Consider the following 20,661-nt stretch of genomic DNA (forward strand, 5'->3'; position numbering starts at 1 on the left):
GCAGACAGAGATAAACTGTCTTGTAGCATTTTCCTTACATGAAAAGAACTGCTGATAAGAATATGCTTTCATCTTTATTGTGGGTTATCAATGACCAGGACTTATAACCTTTCATTAGTGAAAAACAGTAATGACTACCTAAACACAATTAATCACAGAGCTTTTCCAAGCAGCCTTGATCACATTGGCTTGTCATCTCACTAAATAAGCATCTGATTGAACTTTCTGCAGCTGTTTGAAGTATGAATTGATTTGAGGAGGGAAATTTAGCATCATTTTTTCTTCATACTTCTTCAAACAATGTTCCAAGGAGAAACAGTGATGCTCCTCAGCAGGAAGTACTCAATCACTTTTCTAACAGTTGTGTTTATGCCCTTCCATTGCTGGTCCTTCACTGGATTTAATTATTGATTAAATACAGCTAGGACATGTTGTTTTCTTGACATCCAGAGCTTGAACCAGTGCTCTAGCAATTATGGCAGTCAAGTGTAAATTTCACCAACATCTAATATTTTACTCATTATCATTTTCCTGAATCATATCTCTCCCCTCCTTTTCTCCTGTGTATGCCCTTCCATAGTGAAATCAAGTTTGTTCAAGCAATTGATTGTACCCCAGGGGTGATTTAGTTATATTTTTATTATAGTCAAAAACTAAGAAAGAGCTGAAGAAACTGAAGGTTTTTGCAAACTGCAAACCTCCAGAAGAGATTAGGAATACAGTTTCTCAAGGTTACGTTAATAACAGTGAAATAGAACAAAAACCAAGCTGAAATAGAACAAAAACCAAGCTAAAACAAAACCAGAACAACTAGTAAATTAGTTCTATCATTTGATTAAAACTGAGAAGTGAAAATATTGACTACTAGGAGACAAATAGCTGGAGTAGGCAATGGCAACCCATTGCAGTATTCTTGCCTGGAAAATTCCATGGACAGAAGAGCCTGGAGGGCTATAGTCCATGGGGTTGCAAAGAGTCAGACAAAATTGAGCATGCGTGCACACATGCACAAGAGACAAAGAAATAATTGCTTAACTTTCACACTTTTCAACTGGGTATTGAGAAACTTTATATAATCTAAGGGTTCAAAGGAATATCAGTATTCAGAATAGGCTTAAAAAGACATAGGTTCTAAAATTTTGGTTACTTGTATAAGCATTAGAAGTAGGAGCATAGCAGTGTTTTTTTCTTTAATGCCTGGTAATGATGCTGTAACTTAGAGCTGACATTACTGGCATAAATAGGAAACAGAGCTAATGCACTTACTCAGCATTTTTGAAAGTGTTGTGTCTTTTACTAAAGTAGAGATAGTTCAATTCAGGGATCAGAAGTTGGCAAATAGGCTCTTTTCCCCAAAGGTGTGATGATGTATTATTAAATATATAAGCAATCATTAATACTTCACAGAGCAGCTTTATGGTCAGTTATATATTTTACTCTAATAAAACATGGAGAAAAATTTTTTTTCCTCCTAAAAGCTAATAAATGAGTACCAAATTATGATACAGTAATTGAGTGTGATATGCTGTCTTGCAGTTAAAACTGCTAAATAATATACATCTGAATATAACCATGCAGAATTCACTGATGGTCCAGTGTTTGGGACACTGAGCTTCCACAGCAAGGGGCCCGGATTTGATCTCTAGTCAGGGAAGTAAGATTTCCTGCATGCTGCCAGGTTAGGCCAGAAAGATAAAAAATAAAAAACCCTGCTAACTCACTATACTGCAGACTTACCTGTATGAGCTTTGTGTCAGTTGTGCAATTATTATAATGAATTATAAACATGTGCCATTATAATTACAAAATCTAGCAAAATATCGTTACTGTTTAAAAAAAAAAAGGCAATGTTTTTAACATGGCTTTAGAATCAGTGCAAATATTCCTTGACCTAAGAATATTTTTTTGTCTATATTTTTGTCACAATTTTGTTTTCTTTGCCTCGTATTCCACAGTTTAGGATAGAGAATGGCAGAAGTTAGGATACACTGATGGTTAAAGGTTGTTTAAGTGGAATGTTTTTGAAAATTACATAGCAAGTGAAAAGTCTCAAATCATTAGATGTTAGTGCTTACAGAGAACATCTGTGTAACTCCCTTCTTTTTAAAGGTGAGTAAACTGAGGCCCAGGCTTCTCTGGTGCCCCAGTAGTAAAGAATCTGCTGGCTAATGTAGGAGGCATGGGTTGGATCGTGGGTTGGATCCTGGGTTGGCAAGAGCCCCTGGAGAAGGAAAGGGCAACCCACTCCAGTATTCTTGCCTGGGAAATCCCATGGAGAAAGCAGTCTGGCGACCTACAGTCCATGGAGTCACAAAAGAGTCAGACACGACTTAACTGACAAGTAAACAACAAACTGAAGCCCAGAGGCGTTAAGTGACGGTACATCTAAGTACAGCTGGAACTTGAACCAGCCCTTTGGTTCCCTCTGAGGTCAACAAGTTTTCTAGAATACTACAATATTTTCTATAATACTATAGTATTACATTGAGGATCAAATTGCCAACATCCATTGAATCTTAGAAAAAGCAAGATAATTCCAGGAAAACATCTACTTCTGCTTCATTGACTATGCTAAAAAGCCTTTGACTGTGTAGATCACAACAAACTGGAAAATTCTTAAAGAGAAGGGAATATCAGACCACCTTACTGCCTCCTGAGAAACCTGTATGCAGGTCAAGAAGCAACAGAACTGGACATGGAACAATGGACTGGTTCCAAATCAGGAAAGGAGTGCGTCAAGGCTGTATATTGTCACCCTGCTTGTTTAACTTATGTGCAAAGTACATTATGCCGAATGCTGGGCTGGATGAAGCAAAAGCTGAATCAAGATGGCCAGGAAAAACATCAATAACCTCAGATATGCAGATGACACCATGCTTATGGCAGAAAGTGAAGAGAAACTAAAGAGCCTTTTGATGAAGGTGAAAGAGGAGAGTGAAAAACCTGGCTTAAAACTCAACATTCAAAAAACTAAGATCATGGCATCTGGTCCCATCACTTCGTAGCAAATAGATGGGGTCGCAGTGGAAACAGTGACAGACTTTATTTTCTTGCATTCCAAAATCACTACAGATGGTGACTACAGCCAGGAAATTAAAAGATACTTGCTCCTTGGAAGAAAAGCTATGACCAACATAGACAGCATATTAAAAAGCAGAGACATTACTTTGCCAACAAAGGTCCATCTAGTCAAAGCTATGGATTTTCCAGTAGTTATGTGTGGATGTGAAAGTTGGACTATAAAGAAGGCTGAGCATTGAAGAATTGGTGTTTTTGAACTGTGGTGTTGGAGAAGATTTTTGAGATTCCCTTGAACTGCAAGGAGATCAAACCAGTCAATCCTAAAGGAAATCAGTCCTAAGTATTCATTGGAAGGACTGATGTTGAAGCTGGAGCTCTAATACTTTGGCCACCTGATGCGAAGAGCTGACTCATTTGAAAAGACCCTGATGCTGGGAAAGATTGAAGGTGGGAGGAGAAGGGGATGACAGAGGATGAGATGGTTGGATGGCATCACCAACTGGATGGACATGAATTTGAGCAAGTTCCAGGAGATGGTTAATGGACAGGGAAGCCTTGTGTGCTGCAGTCCATGGGGTCGCAAAGAGTCAGACATGACTGAGTGACTGAACAGCAAAAACAATACTATAAAGCTGTAGCATTGTATATGCTACAATAATAGTATATACTATCATAACGCTACTACCACTGTAATACTATAGTACTATAGTACTGTTACTCCCACCACCACCACTGCTCATCCGCACACTGCCTTCTGCGCAGATTGAGAATACCGATTTGGGCATTGCCATTGACACTGTGCACTGGGTAAGCCCAGATCAGTTTGCATAATTTGTTTCCTGAACCCTTCAGAGAAGGAGCACTTCTGAAGATGTCTGATTCAGCAGTTAACTTGAGAGGTGAATTTGACCTTGCCGTGATCGGGAGATAAGAAACACTCTTTCCATCAACTTGCTAGTTCCCTAGAGAATCTATGGCTCCGCTCATGTATTTTATTTACTGTCCTCCATTGTCTGAAAGTAACTGAAACCACAGAATGAAATGTATTGTGGATATAGCTGGCTTCACATTTTTGGGGCAAAATTAGTTTTGCTCATATTTGTTTTTGCTTGATTGATAGTGGCAGAAGTTGCAAAAATAATGAGACCTTCCACAAAATACGTCTTTACTAGAACATAATAAATGACTGTGGCTAACCTCATCTACAGTGACTACAGAATTCAACCCCTGAAACCGATAAGAAACTATAGTGGTAACAGGCACTCCAAGGGCACAAAAAATACCGTTGGTGAGGTACAGCAACCTTAACCATTCTCCTAGGCTTAACACCCTTTCCATCTTTACTATCAATTGTTTAGCTGGGGAGAGGGACCCTATTTACGGTTGTCTTCATGAAAGTAGGTGTGAATAGCAAGTTCTTCAACAGCTATGGAAGCAAGACAAGAGTTATTGCTTCCTTCACTTTGTGATCTGATGACTTTTGGAAGATAATAGTGAAAAAAATCAATATTAGATGGCTCTTGAAAAGAATACAGTGGCTTTTGTTATATTTCTGGGAAGGAACGTTTTGCAATGAGCAACTTAAACTAATAACATTAGTCTGTCTGACCCCTAGATTTGGATGAAATAAGTAAGCCCTGGAATCTTTTTCCTCAGTTAGATTTTTAAACAATGAAATATTTCAAATAAGTGCAAAAGCACAGAAATAATGTAATCAACAGCCATTACATTTAACATATCTCAACATTTTGCCATATGCTTTTCTTTCAGATGTTTTATAGATAACTAAACTGATTGTAGATGTGCAGTTGCTTTGTTATTCTTTTCTAATCTAATTCTCACGTCTTAGTCCTCTGAGGAGCCATGCTGGGTGCATATTAATGCCATTCCTGCATATTACTTATCCATAAACCATTGTCTTGAGTAGTTTCAAACTTCTTGTAAATGGTATTATATTGTGTATACCATTTCCCAACTTGACTTTTTCATTCAATATTATGGGGTTTTTTGCTTGTTGAAATACTTTTTAAATTTATCTGGCTGTTTTGGGTCTTAGCTGCAGCACGCGGGGATCTTTAGTTCCCTGACCAGGGAGTGAACCCTGGCCCCCTGCATTGGGGGTGTGGAGTCATAGCCACTGCACCACCAGGGAAGTCCTTCAACACTATGTTTTAAAGATTTAAACACATAGATATATAGCTCTGATTCATTTTAACTAATGCAGCATGCTCCAGCACGTGAAAATACTATAGTTTATCTGTACTCCTGTTGAATGTTAGGATGTTCCTAGTTTTTTGCTATTATGAACAATGCTGCAGTGAGTATCTTTGTATATGTCTTATGCAGCTGTGTGAGATTATCCTTAGGGATAAATAACTAGAAGTGAGATTGCTGAGTTACAGGGCAAATGTATCTTGAGCTTTCAATTCAGTTGCTCAGTCATGTCCGACTCTCTGCAACCCCATGGACTGCAGCACGCCAGGCCTCCCTGTCCATCACCAACTCCCAGAGTTTACTCAGACTCATCTTGAGCTTTACTGGATATGAAATTTATTGGTCAAGTGGTTGTACCAATCTGTATTTCTATCAGCAGTATATGAAAATCCTTGTTTTTCTACCTACTTGTCAATATACTGACAAAACAGCATTATCAAATGGTTTGATTTTTGTTAATCTAATGGTTATGAAATGATATCTTCTTTTTTTCTTTTATATCTTTCTCATTACTAATGCTATCTAGCACATTTAAATGTTTCCTGGATGCCCTGTAGTCCTTTTTTTACATCAGAGTTTTGGACGAGTAATGTAATCAGATAGTCAAAAAATAAAGCAATATTTGAAAAGTGCATATTGAAAAGTGCTATTTCCATCCTACCACATTCACCTGACCCTTCTTTCATTTTGTTGGTTTCTTGTATATCTTCCCAGTGTTTTTATACAAATAAATGTAAACTTGAATTCATATTCTTATTTTCCCACCTTACACAAAAATAACATACTATTGGGTTGGCAAAAATGTTCATTCGAGTTTTTCTCTAATATGTTATGAAAAAAACACGGAATGAACGTTTTAACCAAACCAATATGTATATTGTTCTAAACCCTGATTTTTCCACTTAATTGTATATCTTGGAGCTCTTTTCTTTTCACTGGGTACTTCTTAATACCTGCACAGTATTCCACTTTTAGGTGTAAGACAGATTTTTTAACCAGCCTTCTCTTGATAGATGCTCTGTTTTTTTCCCAGTCTGTTGTTATAAGGAACAATACTATGAATACTCTTCATCTTGTTCTGAATTATCTGTAGGATAAATCTCTAGAAGTGGGCCATAGGATCGTTTTGTAGTTTGGTTCTAGTATTTGATTCTTTGTGAGTCTGCTTCTGTTTTTGTTGTGTATGCTGTTTTTAACTTACAGAGTATTGTTTCTTTGCATGTCTGGTTATGTTTGACTTTTTAAAAAAAATGTGGAACAGTTTGAAACATTGGATCAGGTACCTTACTCTAAAGAGAAATGAGTTCTTTTATCTAGGTTTCTGAGGACAAAACCCATTCGTAACAACCGAAAACAAGGTTTAAAGTCCTCTAAAAGACATAGGCAGTTCCAGCATAATACTTTTTTTGTGTGTTAACCTCTCCCTTCGATAGGCTTAGGACTTGGATTTCTATGTCTCTTGCCCCCTTCAGAATGATATCTTCTGTGATGAATGATCAAAGAATGATATAACACACATGTATGTGTGTGTGTGTATAAAATCAATTAATATATGAAAAGATGTTCAACATCATCTATAATTAGTTAGTTAGTTCAGTCACTCAGTCGTGTCCGACTCTTTGCGACCCCATGAACTGCAGCACACCAGGCCTCCCTGTCCATCACCAACTCCCGGAGTCCACCCAAACCCATGTCCATCGAGTTGGTGATGCCATCCAACCATCTTATCCCCTGTCATCCCCTTCTCCTCCTGCCTTCAATCTTTCCCAGCATCAGGGTCTTTTCCAATGAGTCAGCTCTTCACATCAGGTGGCCAAAGTATTGAGGTTTCAGCTTCAACATCAGTCCTTCCAATGAACACCCAGGATTGATCTCCTTTAAGATGGACTGGTTTGATCTCCTTGCAGTCCAAGGGAATCTCAAGAGTCTTCTCCAACACCACAGTTCAAAACCATCAGTTCTTCGGCACTCAGCTTTCTTTATAGTCCAACTCTCACATCCATACATGACTACTGGAAAAACCATAGCCTTGACTAGATGGACCTTTGTTGGCAAAGTAATATCTCTGCTTTTTAATATGCTATCTAGGTTGGTCATAACTTTCCTTCCAAGGAGTAAGCGTCTTTTAATTTCATGGCTGTAATCACCAACTGCAATGATTTTGGAGCCCAGAAAAATAAAATCAGCCACTGTTTCCCCATCTATTTGTCATGAAGTGATGGGACTGGATGCCATGATCTTAGGTTTCTGAATCTTGAGCTTTAAGCCAACTTTTTCACTCTCCTCTTTCACATTCATCAAGAGGCTCTTTAGTTCTTCTTCACTTTCTGCCATAAGAGTGGTGTCATCTGCATATTTGAGGTTATTGATATTTCTCCTGGCAATCTTGATTCCAGCTTATGCTTCCTCCAGCCCAGCATTTCTTATGATGTACTCTGCATATAAGTTAAATAAGTAGGGTGACAATATTCAGCCTTGACGTACTTCTTTTCCTATTTGGAACCAGTCTGTTGTTCCATGTCCAGTTCTAACTGTTGCTTCCTGACCTGCATACAGATTTCTCAAGAGGCATGTCAGGTCATCTGGTATTCCTACCTTTTGAAGAATTTTCCACAGTTTATTGTGATCCATAATTAAGATTATGCAAATTAAAGCAACAAGTTTCCACTCATCAGACTGTTAAATTTAACTCATCAAAAAGCAAAAAGGAAGTACATGAAAATATTAGCAGCTCTTACCTCTAAAAAGCAGGCCGAAGGTTGAGTGAAGGAGAGGAAGATGTGTTCTTTTCATGGTATGTGCTGTTTAGTACTTAAATTTTTAACCCCATGTACATATTTTTTTAAATAAAAATGTAACATTTTAGAGGCAAATGCCTAGATACTTAACTTTTTCTTTAAACTTTGTGAAACGCTTTGATGTGTTCAAAGTAATAGGGCCTAAAAAATGTTTGCACTATATAAAGGGCTATCAGTTTACTAAATACCTGTTCAGCTCATACAGTTGTGAATGTAGCAGAAATATTTGCTAAAAAAAGTCCGAGTGATTAGGCCTTCTGAGTCCTAATTAAAATGGAAGCAGCACAGATCAACAGACATTCATGATATTTAAGAATTTCCCTTTTCTACCTTGATGTCAGAGTAAGGTACTTGCTGTGACAGTGCAGAGATCAGATAAAATAAATGTTTGTAACTCGTGTCTTGGATGCCCAAGGACATTCATATATCTAGACTCAAGGCAGTTGATGCATCCTGAATGAAATCAAAACTTAAATTACTATGCTGAATAAAGGTGATCTTAGCATTAAAACATTTTAAGTTTTAACCAGTACTTTTGTCTTTCTATTTTTTCCTTTTCATGTAATCACTATCCACCCATAGTATGTATGTATGCGCATGTGTGTTTCATTTTTGTTTTAATTACTGTTGTTAGGAATGTGGTTCCTTTTAAATAGTCAGTTTTCTGTTAATGAAGTTATTAATGCCACCTTTCTGATCCCCTTTGTTTGGACTTAGATCCTCTCATGCTGAGCAGCTCTTCCCAGATGTACTTGGTGCAGTTAATTTAAGAAATCCAGTTTATGCTTGGAATAAAGATGAGGCTAATAGTTACAATTCTAGAACTCAGGTGCCCTCATGGTCAGGTTGTTGGATTTTAAACTATTACAAAGAAGTAAAAGATTGGTAGCACTTACCACAATTCATATTTTATGTATTCTTTTTACAGTAATCAAGAAAGATAGTTTATTTCTCTGTAATTGTACCAAACATAACATTTCAGATTTCTGATCATGTCTGATCTCTGACGGGGAAGAGGGGAGAATGAAGTGTCTAATGCTTGTGCAATATTCCCTGACTTCACCATGGGGGGAACATAGCTTAGTAGCATAGTTCTAGAATAAATCTAAAAGTGAAGTTATACTTTGTTAATATTCTAGGTGAAAAAGTGTTTATATCTCTGTATGGAGCTGCCGTAGACATGAACATAAGGTTGGACAAGAATTCCTTGATCCTTGAGAAAACTTACATATCTCTGGCCAATCAGCGAACTGTAACTATTCACAACCACAGTAACATCATTGCCCATTTCCAGTGGAAGATATTTGCTACCCAGGAAGAGGAAGACCAAGAAAAGTACAGGTTTGTAAGAAAAATCACTATCCATATAATTTGAAGGAACATGAAACTTAGTTATGAAAATTCTGTGGCTTTTGTGGTAAGTTTCTAACCAACTCAAACAATGTCAGATATATTATCATTTGGGTTCAGTATACAATGCCCCTTGTTTCATTTAAAGAACCTGGACTGAACTATGTGGAACACAACATTGTCTGTCCTCAGTTAATCTTATCCTGCTTATGTTAATAATTTACCAGTAGCTGGTTTCCTGAATTTTAAAGACCAAATACATCATTCTTCTCTATTCTCTCAAAACAAATCTACATGTCTTTATTTCTTTTCATAACCCTAACCAGATCAGTCAGTTTTCATAGGGTATCTAAAAGTAATCTCTTTTGGATTGGGATCATTGTGGACTACTTTTTTCCTAGTGAAAAGAAACTTTCAGAAAAGACAAAGAGTGGGGGAAATGAGGGCTTAGATATAATGGCTTTAATAATTTCAGTTTTAGTAGCATTGCTCAATCCTCACTAACTGTATAGTTTAATAGAGGTTTCTTGTTGGTATTTTAATCTGCTGCTTTTTAAAATGATACTTCAGGCAGTGGAGAAAATTAATAAAATGGAAAGCCAAACTTTTAATTAATCTCATCACTGTTAAGTTTATAATATTTCTCTTTTTTACTGAGTCTGTCATTGACTCTTTTAAACTCCATTTGCAATTTTAGCTTCCTCCATCCTCCCTGAATTAGCACTTTTGCCGCTTTCATTGGAATTTATTTCAGTCTTTTTTATTTGCCTCTCCATTTTCATTAAAGATTAGCCCCGAGAAGCTTCAAAGTTCTGTTTAACACCAAGTTAGTATGTGATAAAAATAAAAAGTCTTAGGTCTGTGAAGACCAGGCAGAAATCCCCCAGCGAGCTGTCCCTAATTGAATCAGAAGGAGCGGTGACGGTGACAGGACACCGCGGACAGAGGCTTTGTCATCCAGACAATGAGCTTTAATCACTGCATTGCCACTGTGCCATCTTTAAAAAGTGAGGAAAGAAAAGCCTTTCCTGCCTAAAAACTTCATGTTGCCTCATGGCATAGAAACACCAGTAGTTTAAAAAAGGCAAGAGGAGACCTCTTGTCCATTGCTTCATCGGTACTGATTCTTCAGCTGACATGTATGTACCAACAATCAGAATGGTCCAGGCATGTCCAAAGATAAAAACAGAGCAGGTCTAGGTGCAGAAGCAGCAGTAAAGCAGTGTTTCAGTCCCTCCTTGTGCTGTGGACATCATCTTTTGGGGAGAAAAGAGGACGCACTCTCAGAGGGAAAGTGTTCGTGGCTCAGTCGTGTCTGACTTTTGGTGACCCCATGGACTGTAGCCCACCAGATTTCTCTGACCATGGGATTCTCTAGGCAAGAAAACTGGAGTGGGTTGCCATTCCCTTCCCCAGGGGATCTTCCCAACCCAGGGATTGAACCCGGGTCTCCTGCATTGCAGGCAGATTCTTTACTGTCTGAGCCACCAGGGAAAATCACCAGAGGGAAAGCCAGCTTTAATTTCAACTATGTCTTTGTGTTTGACCAAATGTATAGGACATGGCTGATGCCATGCCTATGTCCAAAAGATATGTAAGGAAGTTATTCAGCAGTGAAACTCAGGAAAAATTCAAACCAATTGCTGTCAGAAATTCTAAGAGGTTATAATTTTAACCACACGTGAATGGACATTTCTACCCTCCCCCACACTTCTTGTCCCCCCAATACTCATGACCCCATCTCTATTATTATCCTTGAGTCTTATTCTTCCTTTTCTTTTGCATTTTCTCACTTGCTCTTTCTGTTAGATCCTCCTCCTGGATTTGTTTGTTTGTTTGTTTGCTTTTTTTGTAGCAAGAAAACAATATAATAGAGCATTTTAACCACCGCAGTTGGAAGCCCACTTTTATCATCTTGGATCATACCCCTCCCTTAAACAATGAACTTGAAAAGTGGTTTCAGAAGGCTAAATAAGAATGTTTTGCTGTGTGTGGGTGACACACAGCAGCATAACTTGTATTGCTACAAACTGGATTGGTTGATCTAAGTGGAAAATGTATTGAATTTTCTGCCCCATCCCCTCTTCCTACCCTTCTCTTAGGGTAAGATGGCTAACCTCTTATTTGACCAGGTCTCTCTCCTCTTCCATGCCTGTCTTGTTTCTTGATACCTTCCCAAGCATGCCACCAAGTTTCATATTATTAGCCATGGATTCTTGTCCTAGACTAATGAGCAAAATGCCCATCATCTCAAAAAGCAAAGAAAGAGGCTGTTCTTTACTGAACATCTGGTTCATGTCTTTGCATAGGTGCCCCTTTCATGGGTGGCTCTTCTCTTGCTGTGAATGTAGATCCTCTTCTCCTCCATGTAACAAACCCTTAGCTTGTCTCTTGGGCTTACATCAGCAACAGATCAAGCAGAATGTTCTTGGATAGCTTTCTTATGGGCCAAGGTTTGCTTGTCTCTAAGAAACAGGAGTGAGATCTTTAGCTTCTGGCATAAATTCTCTCTTGAGCTCCCCAGGAAGACCAGTGCAAGAATCCCTGGAATAATCTTTTTATGTTTGACTCTGCTACTCATAGTGGTGAGCAAGCTCTTTTTTCTCCTCTTCCTTCAGTAACCTCTGTAGTTAAGGTGTAAAGAGAAAGGTTGACGTCTGTCCTGAACTTGCAAAATAGGTGATCTAAATGGGCTTTAGGTATACTTTAGGAGATTCACATTTCCCTTTGCAGTATCCCAGTGACTTAAGATTTTAAAACTTCAGTGTAGATTTTAGATGAATTCAAGAGTCTTCCCACTGCTTTCCAGTTATAATATGGCTTAAAACTCATCCCAAGGCATTCATCTAAGAGGCTGAAACTTGCTGTATGATCACTTTGAGAATTCTAATCCCTTTAGTATTATGGACATCCTCAAGGTCCTATTCTAGCCATCATAGTTTCTTTTTCTCCAGCATCTTGATGCTGAGCAAAGGCACATCTGAGCCCTCTACCTTTCTGGCAGTTTATCACTTTCATTCTACGAAGGAAGTCTTCCTCTCTGCCTTCCAAAACATGTTGGTATGAACCTTAGGACACACATTCAGATTTGGGGACCTCAGGCTAATCTCAGGCTCCAGACTCTGACAATGGAGATATCATTTCCCCTAGGAAGAAGTTCTGAACTTATTTTTTTTCCATTTTTTTTAGAATCAGATATAAGAACCTTTGAAAATGATCTTTCGGTTCTCTCTCTTTTCTGACATTTTTGTAGGAGTTACAAAATGATCCCTTCAAATATTGAGACTGAAATTCCTCATTACTTCCTCTATCTTGGTCTGAGGGATTATAAAATATCCTACAAGATACTTCCATCCTCATTCTTAATCAAAGTTTATTATTTCCAAAGACACAGCATGGGCTTTTGAGGATTTCTGCTCCCCATTTCTCCATCAAGGTCGTGGCCATTCTCTCAATAACAGCTGCTCTGGTTCTGGATTCACTGTGTACAAGAACACAGAATCCTCAGTGGAGCCCCCTGCCCTGAAAGTGATCAGCATGGATGTGTTCCAAAGCATTACAGTGCTGGAGATGACGCGTTTCTCTAAATAAATCAGTTGTATTTGGGCTTTCAGCCTACCACCCAGGTAGTAACAAATTTAATCTCAGTTGTGTTTGGGGAGCCCTTCCAGGTGGCGCTAGTGGTAAAGAACCCGCCTACCAATGCAGATTAGACATAAGAGACTCTGGTTTGATCCTGGGTTGGGAAGATTCCCGGGAGAAGGAAATGACAACCCACTCCAGTATTCTTGCCTGGAGAATCCCATGGACAGAGGAGCCTGGACGGCTACAGTCCATGGGGTCACAGTCAGACACGACTGAAATGACCTAGCACAGCCCTCCCTTTCCTAGTCATATAAGAACCTAAAGACTTGAGTGGTACTTGGTAAACAGGAAGAGGACCTCTAGTACTTCATTTATAACAGGCATCACAGAGGTACTAATACTCTCTGTCCAGTATCGCACAGTCCATTTGAAGTTGGATGGCTCTGTCCTTTCCATACCGGCTGTGGAGGGGAATATTTCTGCCAGCTATGATGTCTGAGGTTATTAGTTTTTAATCTCGGCATTCAATTGCCACCTCTTGGGATGCTGCAAAGGATCAGAGTGCAGGTCTCTAGGAATCCAAGATGAGAGGGCAGTACTGGTTCAGTGCTACCGTACTTGAGACACGCTATACTCCCCACTGAGTATAGTCCACTGGCTGAACTGTAGTTGATGCCTGAAGGCGGTGGGTGTTTGGGCTACCAGGCAATTTGCAAAATGGCTTAAATCCATGATTTTACTGAAAGAGAAGGCTAGTGTATTGTTACATTCTGTGATGAGAGGCATCTTCATCTGAAAAATAGAACACCTCTGAGTGCGGGAGACAATGAGTATCAGCCAGACAAGATGGCAAAACAATAGACTGAGGTATATAGAAGTCCTTGTTGGAGTCAACCCAGCTCTCAGTGGAGTGACACATTCCCTTCTTACACTCAGCCATGGCTGTAATTCTGCATAGATGGCAGCGAGGAGGACATCGGGTATCCTCACCCCACTCCCCCCCACTTCTCATTAGACAGCTGTCGTGGACTCAAGAGTCCCAACAGCCTGGGAGAAAAGCAGAATTTTTGTGTTGTCCTCTTTTGCTTCAGGGTTGAGTTCATCATACTGCTCAATTCATAAGGCATTATCATCTTTGGTCCACACAAGGCTTTTTATCCCCACACCCCACTCGCATTAACCCTCATATACAAATGTAATGTGTATGAGTCCCATTATTTGTTTAACCAATACTTCAATCTGGTGTATCAAATTTACCTACATTTTTTGTGTTATTACAAGCACTTTGGTGAACCTCTTTGTTGCTCTTTATTTACATTCATGATTGTTTCTTTAGGATTTGTTCCTAAGGAATAGATATGTATTAATAAATTCCACTTGGAGGAATACATGGTTTCCTTTCTTCCTGTGTCCTGAGCTGCCGTTAATTTACCTTGACCTGCCCAGCAGTAGAGAAGGGTGGCTGCTCTGGTTACCTTGTGTACTGCTTCCCATCCGGCAAGAAAAAGGGAGCTCACGATGCTTTCTTCATCGGGACCAGATCACACTGAACCCGTTTCTTTGACTTCTTTATGCTGTATGACCCAAGGACCCTGGACACTGAAGCTATTTTAAAAAGAATGATTTGACGTTGCTGAGCATGTGGTTTGCATGAAGTCATTCACAAAGTAATTGGGGCTAGGACTGGATTTAAGTGACCCTAGCTTCTCACTCAGTACTCACATTATGAAATAATGTCTCTCACCACTGGTAATACCAGAAAAATGCTGGGAAAATGGTCATGTATCCTTGCAGGACTTGAAATTCAGTCTTCAGATGAAGTCACAGACGCAAGGAGTTATGTGAGCATACCTTTAGTAATGAGTAGACGGTTGTGGAGGCTGCTTTTCTGACTTATCACAAGGGATATGAAGATCTAGAGAGAGAGAGAAAGGACGTGTCTCCACGTGTAGTCTGAGTATTTTATAACTTGACAGCTTTGTAACTGCCTGGGGTTCATATAGGGAGAAAACTGGCATTTCTTGAGCAACTGCTTTGTTCCAAGAATTACCTCATGTCCTTGATCACTTTTAATTCTCAGCACATCTTTATGATGGAGGATCTCCTATTCTTTCCATTTTGTTGATGAAGGCACTGAGGCTTAGAGGACTTAAGTAACTCCTGAAGTCACAGAGTGAGTAAATAAATTGTAGAATTAGTATCAAAACCTAGTCTTTGCTGACTCCAGATTTTGTTCTGTAGGTAATAACGGCTAGGAAAGAATTCAAGCTAAACAAGTTTAGAAGAAACAAAAAATTGCCCTTGAAGTGTGAGAGGCAGGGTAGATGTTAAATACTGAAAAAACATCCTGGAAAACACAATTACCTAAAGAAAAATATTTGTGCAAATATCTGTAAGGGCTCAGGAGTGAGCAAGTGAGAATTGAGTAGGTTGGAAGCCTGGGAGACTTCTTGAAGGAAACAAATTGAAGTTCTCCAGAGGATAAGGTATAAGGTCTCTCAACTGGTATATTACATCTCAGGCAAGGAAGGACCACCCCAAGGTCATGGGTGAGAATATTCCCAACAGGATGGGCTGGAGGGGAGCCCTTTACAGTGTTCTTCATGGAAGTACCAGAATGAATCGCATGTTTCTTCTTTTTTTTTTTTTTTAGGATCTGTGATGATCTTAGCAAAAAGGAAAAGAGTGAAACCGATGAGTTTCTTGAAGAGTGCATTACTGATCCTTCTCTCCGACAGCGTCTTTCCATTCTCTCCCGCACTTTTGAGAATCAGAGGAAGCTGGTTCAGGCAGACAGCATGCTCTTCTTGAATACCATTTTCACTATTGAGCCTCTGGTAAGCACCTAAATACAATAAACCTTGCAATAAACGTAGTGGGGAAGCAGGGCTTAATGTGATGTGAATACTCATTCTGAGATTGATAATGGTGTGATCCAAGAGCATAAAGATTTCATCGAGGGACCTCATTGTCATTATGTGACAGTGAATGAAGGTTAATGGTTAGAACACTCAAGAGGTGACATTTATAGAGGTCACACTCTATGTACCAGTTGCTGATAAGCCCTTCATACATGATACTTACTTTATCTCATTTATATATATGTTATTATCAGTTGTAATTAGTCTCCCATTCTACAGATGAGGAAATTAAGAGTTAGAAAAATTTGATAACTTACTCAAGGTCAAGCAATTAGTAGTTAGAAATTTATCCCTGATTGGCCTCCTTCTAGAGCAGCGTTTCTCAGCGTCTTTACTATTGATATTTGGGGCTGGATAATTCTTTGTCCTGTATACTGTAGGATATTTTAATAGCAGCTCTGACTTTTACCCATTGGATGCTAGTTGCAAGAACCAAATATCCATCCAGATGTCAGATGTCCTCTGGTGGGCAAAATCATTTGAGTGGAAAACTGTTTTGTCCTTAATTCACTCAATAAATACTATTGACTGCATGTTCTGTACCAGGCATTGTGTACTGGGCATTGATGAACAAAACAGACATAGTCCTTGACCTCACTGTCCAACTACTGAGACCTGAGCTAGAGTTAGAACAGAATCTGTCTGATTCCACAGACTAAATTCTCTTTTTTTTTTTAAGGTATGCGGTGTAGTGAATTGGTATGTTTATAGATGGTACTCCATTTAAAGTTATTACAAAATAGTGACTATAATTCCCTGTGCTGTGCAATATATCCTTGTTTCTCATCCTTTTATACACAGTAGTTTGTATCTCTTAATTCCATACCCCTGTCTTGCCCCTCCCCACTCCCTCTTCCTACTGATACCCACTAATTTGTTTTCTATACCCGTGAGTCTGTTTCTATGTTGCTGTATATATTTGTTTTATGTTTCAGGTTCCACATGTAAGCAATAACATAGTATTTGTTGTCTCCATCTGACTTATTTCACTAATCATAATACTTTCTTGGTCTATCCACTTGTTGTAAATGGCAGAATTTCATTCTTTTTTATGGCAGAGGAAAACAATAGAATGGGAAAGACTAGAGATCTCTTCAAGAAAATTAGAGATACCAAGGGAGCATTTCATGCAAAAATGGGCACAATAAAGGACAGAAACAGTATGGACCTAACAGAAGCAGAAGATATTAAGAAGAGGTGGCAAGAATACAGAAGAACTGTACAAAAAAGATCTTCATGACACAGATAACCATGATGGTGTGATCACTCACCTAGAGCCAGACATCCTGGAGCCTGAAGTCACGTGGGCCTTACTTAGTAAGCATCACTGTGAACAAAGCTAGTGGAGGTGGTGGAATTCCAGTTGAGCGATTTCAAATCCTAAAAGATAATACTGTGAAAGTGCTGCACTCAATATGCCAGCAAATTTGGAACACTCAGCAGTGGCCACAAGACTGGAAAAGGTCAGTTTTCATTCCAATCCCAAGAAAGACAATGCCAAAGAATGTTCAAACTACTGCACAATTGCACTCATCTCACACACTAGCAAAAAATGCTGAAAATTCTCCAAGCTAGGCTTCAACAGTACGTGAACTGAGAACTCCCAGATGTTCAAGCTGGATTTAGAAAAAGCAGAGGAATATTCCATTGTGTATATGTACCACAGCTTCCTTATCCATTCATCTGCTGATGGGCATCTAGGTTGCTTCCATGTCCTGGCTATTATAAACAGTGCTGCGATGAACACTGGGGTACATGTGTCTCTTTCAGATCTGGTTTCCTCGGTGTGTATGCCCAGGAGTGGGATTGCTGGGTCATATGGCCGTTCTATTTCCAGCTTTTTAAGAAATCTCCACACTGTTCTCCATAGCGGCTGTACTAGTTTGCATTCCCACCAACAGTGTAAGAGGGTTCCCTTTTCTCCACACCCTCTCCAGCATTTATTGCTTGTAGACTTTTGGATAGCAGCCATCCTGACTGGCGTGTAATGGTACCTCATTGTGGTTTTGATTTGCATTTCTCTGATAATGAGTGATGTTGAGCATCTTTTCATGTGTTTGTTAGCCATCTGTATGTCTTCTTTGGAGAAATGTCTGTTTAGTTCTTTGGCCCATTTTTTGATTGGGTCATTTATTTTTCTGGAATTGAGCTGCAGGAGTTGCTTGTATATTTTTGAGATTAATCCTTTGTCTGTTTCTTCATTTGCTATTATTTTCACCTAATCTGAGGGCTGTCTTTTCACCTTGCTTATAGTTTCCTTTGTGGTGCAAAAGCTTTTAAGTTTCATTAGGTCCCATTTGTTTATTTTTGCTTTTATTTCCAATATTCTGGGAGGTGGGTCATAGAGGATCCATTTGAATCAGTTCTAATGAGATGGATGAAACTGGAGCTGATTATACAGAGTTAAGTAAGCCAGAAAGATAAAGACCAATACAGTATACTAACGCATATAAATGGAATTTAAAACGATGGTAACGATAACCCTATATGCAAAACAGAAAAAGAGACACAGATGTACAGAGCAGACTTTGGGACTCTGTGGGAGAAGGCGAGGGTGGGATGTTCTGAGCGAACAGCATTGAAACAAGTATACTATCAAGGGTGAAACAGATCACCAGCCCAGGTTGGATGCATGAGACAAGTGCTCAGGGCTGGTGCACTGGGAAGACCCAGAGGGATGGGATGGGGAGGGAGGTGGGAGGGGGGATTGGGATGGGGAACACATGTAAATCCATCGCTGATTCATGTCAGTGTATGGCAAAAACCACGACAATATTGTAAAGTAATTAGCCCCCAACTAATAAAAATAAATGAAAAAAAAGAAAAAGCAGAGGAACCAGAGATCAAATTGCCAACAACTGTTGGATCACAGAAAAAGCAAGAGAGTTCCAGAAAAACATCTACTTCTGCTTCATTGACTATGCTAAAGCCTTTGACTGTCTAAAAGTCTTTCATATGATAATGAGCATTATAAATCTCTAAGAGGGAGCCTTCCCCTTGGAGATATCCTTTGGAACTAATATTTAGTAGAATTGGTTATATGAATCACTGGTAAAGATTGTCAGGATACTAATTCAGAGGCTGAGGTGATTATCATAGGTTACAAAGTTAGAGTAGGCTTTTTGAGAGCAGAGCCTTGAGTTGGATCTTGCAAGATGGAACTTTTGGAAAACAAAATTGGGGTTTCATTCAAGGCGTGATTCGTTTAGAGCTCCATTAATGGTTCAGTTTTGCTTGAAGTAAAGGGTTCATGTAGGAAAATAAGGTTGGAGATGTGGATTGAAGCTGAATCTTTGCTCAAGTCAGAAGACAATCTAGGGTTCAACTGAGCAAATGGATCTTCAGATATAATGAGTTAGACCAGAAAGAGGTTAAGTCAAGGTGAAAATATAGTCTTGGAAGGACAGGACATGTACCTGTAAAAGTAAGTCATACCCAAAGATGTGAGAAGATCAAGGAGGCATTACAAATCCCAAGCAAGTAAGTTGCTGAGTGGGACAGAGGCAGGGAGGAGCAATCAGTCAGGGCAGTCGTAGACATGGCTGGGAAGGCCCAGAGTATGGGCAGTCCAGGATTTTACTCAGCTGGTACAGAGAATCCAGGCTGATGACTGCTGTCCTTTTCTCATAGCCTTCTGGGAATGGGTGACTCTGGGATGGCAAAGATTGGTAGTCAAAAGGAGGTGGGAGGCCCACAGGTAAGGCTTGTACATATTAAATTCAGAAGTAAAAAGACTAGGCTTCCTCAGATTTTCTTTTCTTCATGCACAAAACCCAAAGCTTCTCACTGCAGATGTTAAATGTGTTAATATGTGGCATTTAATATGATTATTTTTGAATTCTAAAATAGAAACTGAATTGGGCACAAGGCATATTTTTACCATTAGGAAGAAAACCACTTTTTAAGATAGCAATACACAGATATGATATCTTTTAAATAAATGAGACTAATTTTGTTTATATTGTATGAAAAAAAATCTCCAGGAAAGGGATAATATTTGCTTAGTGTATAAGTGATGCTTATAGCATCTGTAATGATCAGGTTTTCTTCTCATGGTAGTATTTGTTAGCTGATTCTTGATAATTTTTGCAAATTGAACAATGAAGTCATGAATTTTTCCTAATGTCTTCCTTAGTGTTTTTCTGGTAAAAAGAGAACTCAGTATCTGTTATAGTGAATTATTTATTGATATTAAATTTCCTTTTTTCCTACTTAGAGACCCTGATAATTCTATAGAAATACAGTTCTTCTGAGTGTAATGTAATCTTACCTTGTAAATTACTTTTGAAGTTATTTGATGGGAAAATTCTGTAACATTAGATTCTTGATTCAGATATGAACTATGAATATTTTCCACCATTGAGATTTTGGTTTTATGATACAGATAAATGAATTCTGTGAGGGAGTTGGTAAAAGATTTATAGAAGAGATGAGATCTGACCTGAATATTGAAGGAAGGGTAAGATTTAAGAAAGGAAGAAGAATGTTTCCAGTTGGTAAAGTTATGAAAACAAAAGAGAAAGTGTTAGGTTCATAGCATATTAAATAGCAATGAAACGATCAGTTTGTCTGGAGCCGGTGGTCATGGAGAATATAAGAACTGAGACTGAAAAGGAGAGTTGGCATGTCCGGGCTGCCCTGGCAATCTGTTATGCTATGGCTGACTGTCTCCTACAGTGTGTTTCTGTAAACACTGGGTCTGACAGGTGGTAGTGTATGTTCCCTGCAAAAAGGGAATTTTGCAGTCAAATAATTTTGGGAAATACTGGTTC

At 38.9% G+C, this 20,661-nt stretch overlaps 1 protein-coding gene across 1 annotated transcript in view; it reads left to right on the forward strand.

Annotated features, from left to right (window-relative positions):
* The window catches only part of HYDIN (HYDIN axonemal central pair apparatus protein), a 501,386-nt gene that overhangs the window by 238,262 nt on the left and 242,463 nt on the right, over positions 1–20,661 (forward strand). The window contains 2 exon segments of the mRNA XM_061138904.1: positions 9,173–9,374; positions 15,622–15,805. Coding sequence (XP_060994887.1) covers positions 9,173–9,374; positions 15,622–15,805 — 386 coding nt within the window.

The sequence above is a fragment of the Dama dama genome, chromosome 4, assembly GCF_033118175.1.
Source record: "Dama dama isolate Ldn47 chromosome 4, ASM3311817v1, whole genome shotgun sequence".
In the NCBI taxonomy this organism is placed as follows: domain Eukaryota; kingdom Metazoa; phylum Chordata; class Mammalia; order Artiodactyla; family Cervidae; genus Dama; species Dama dama.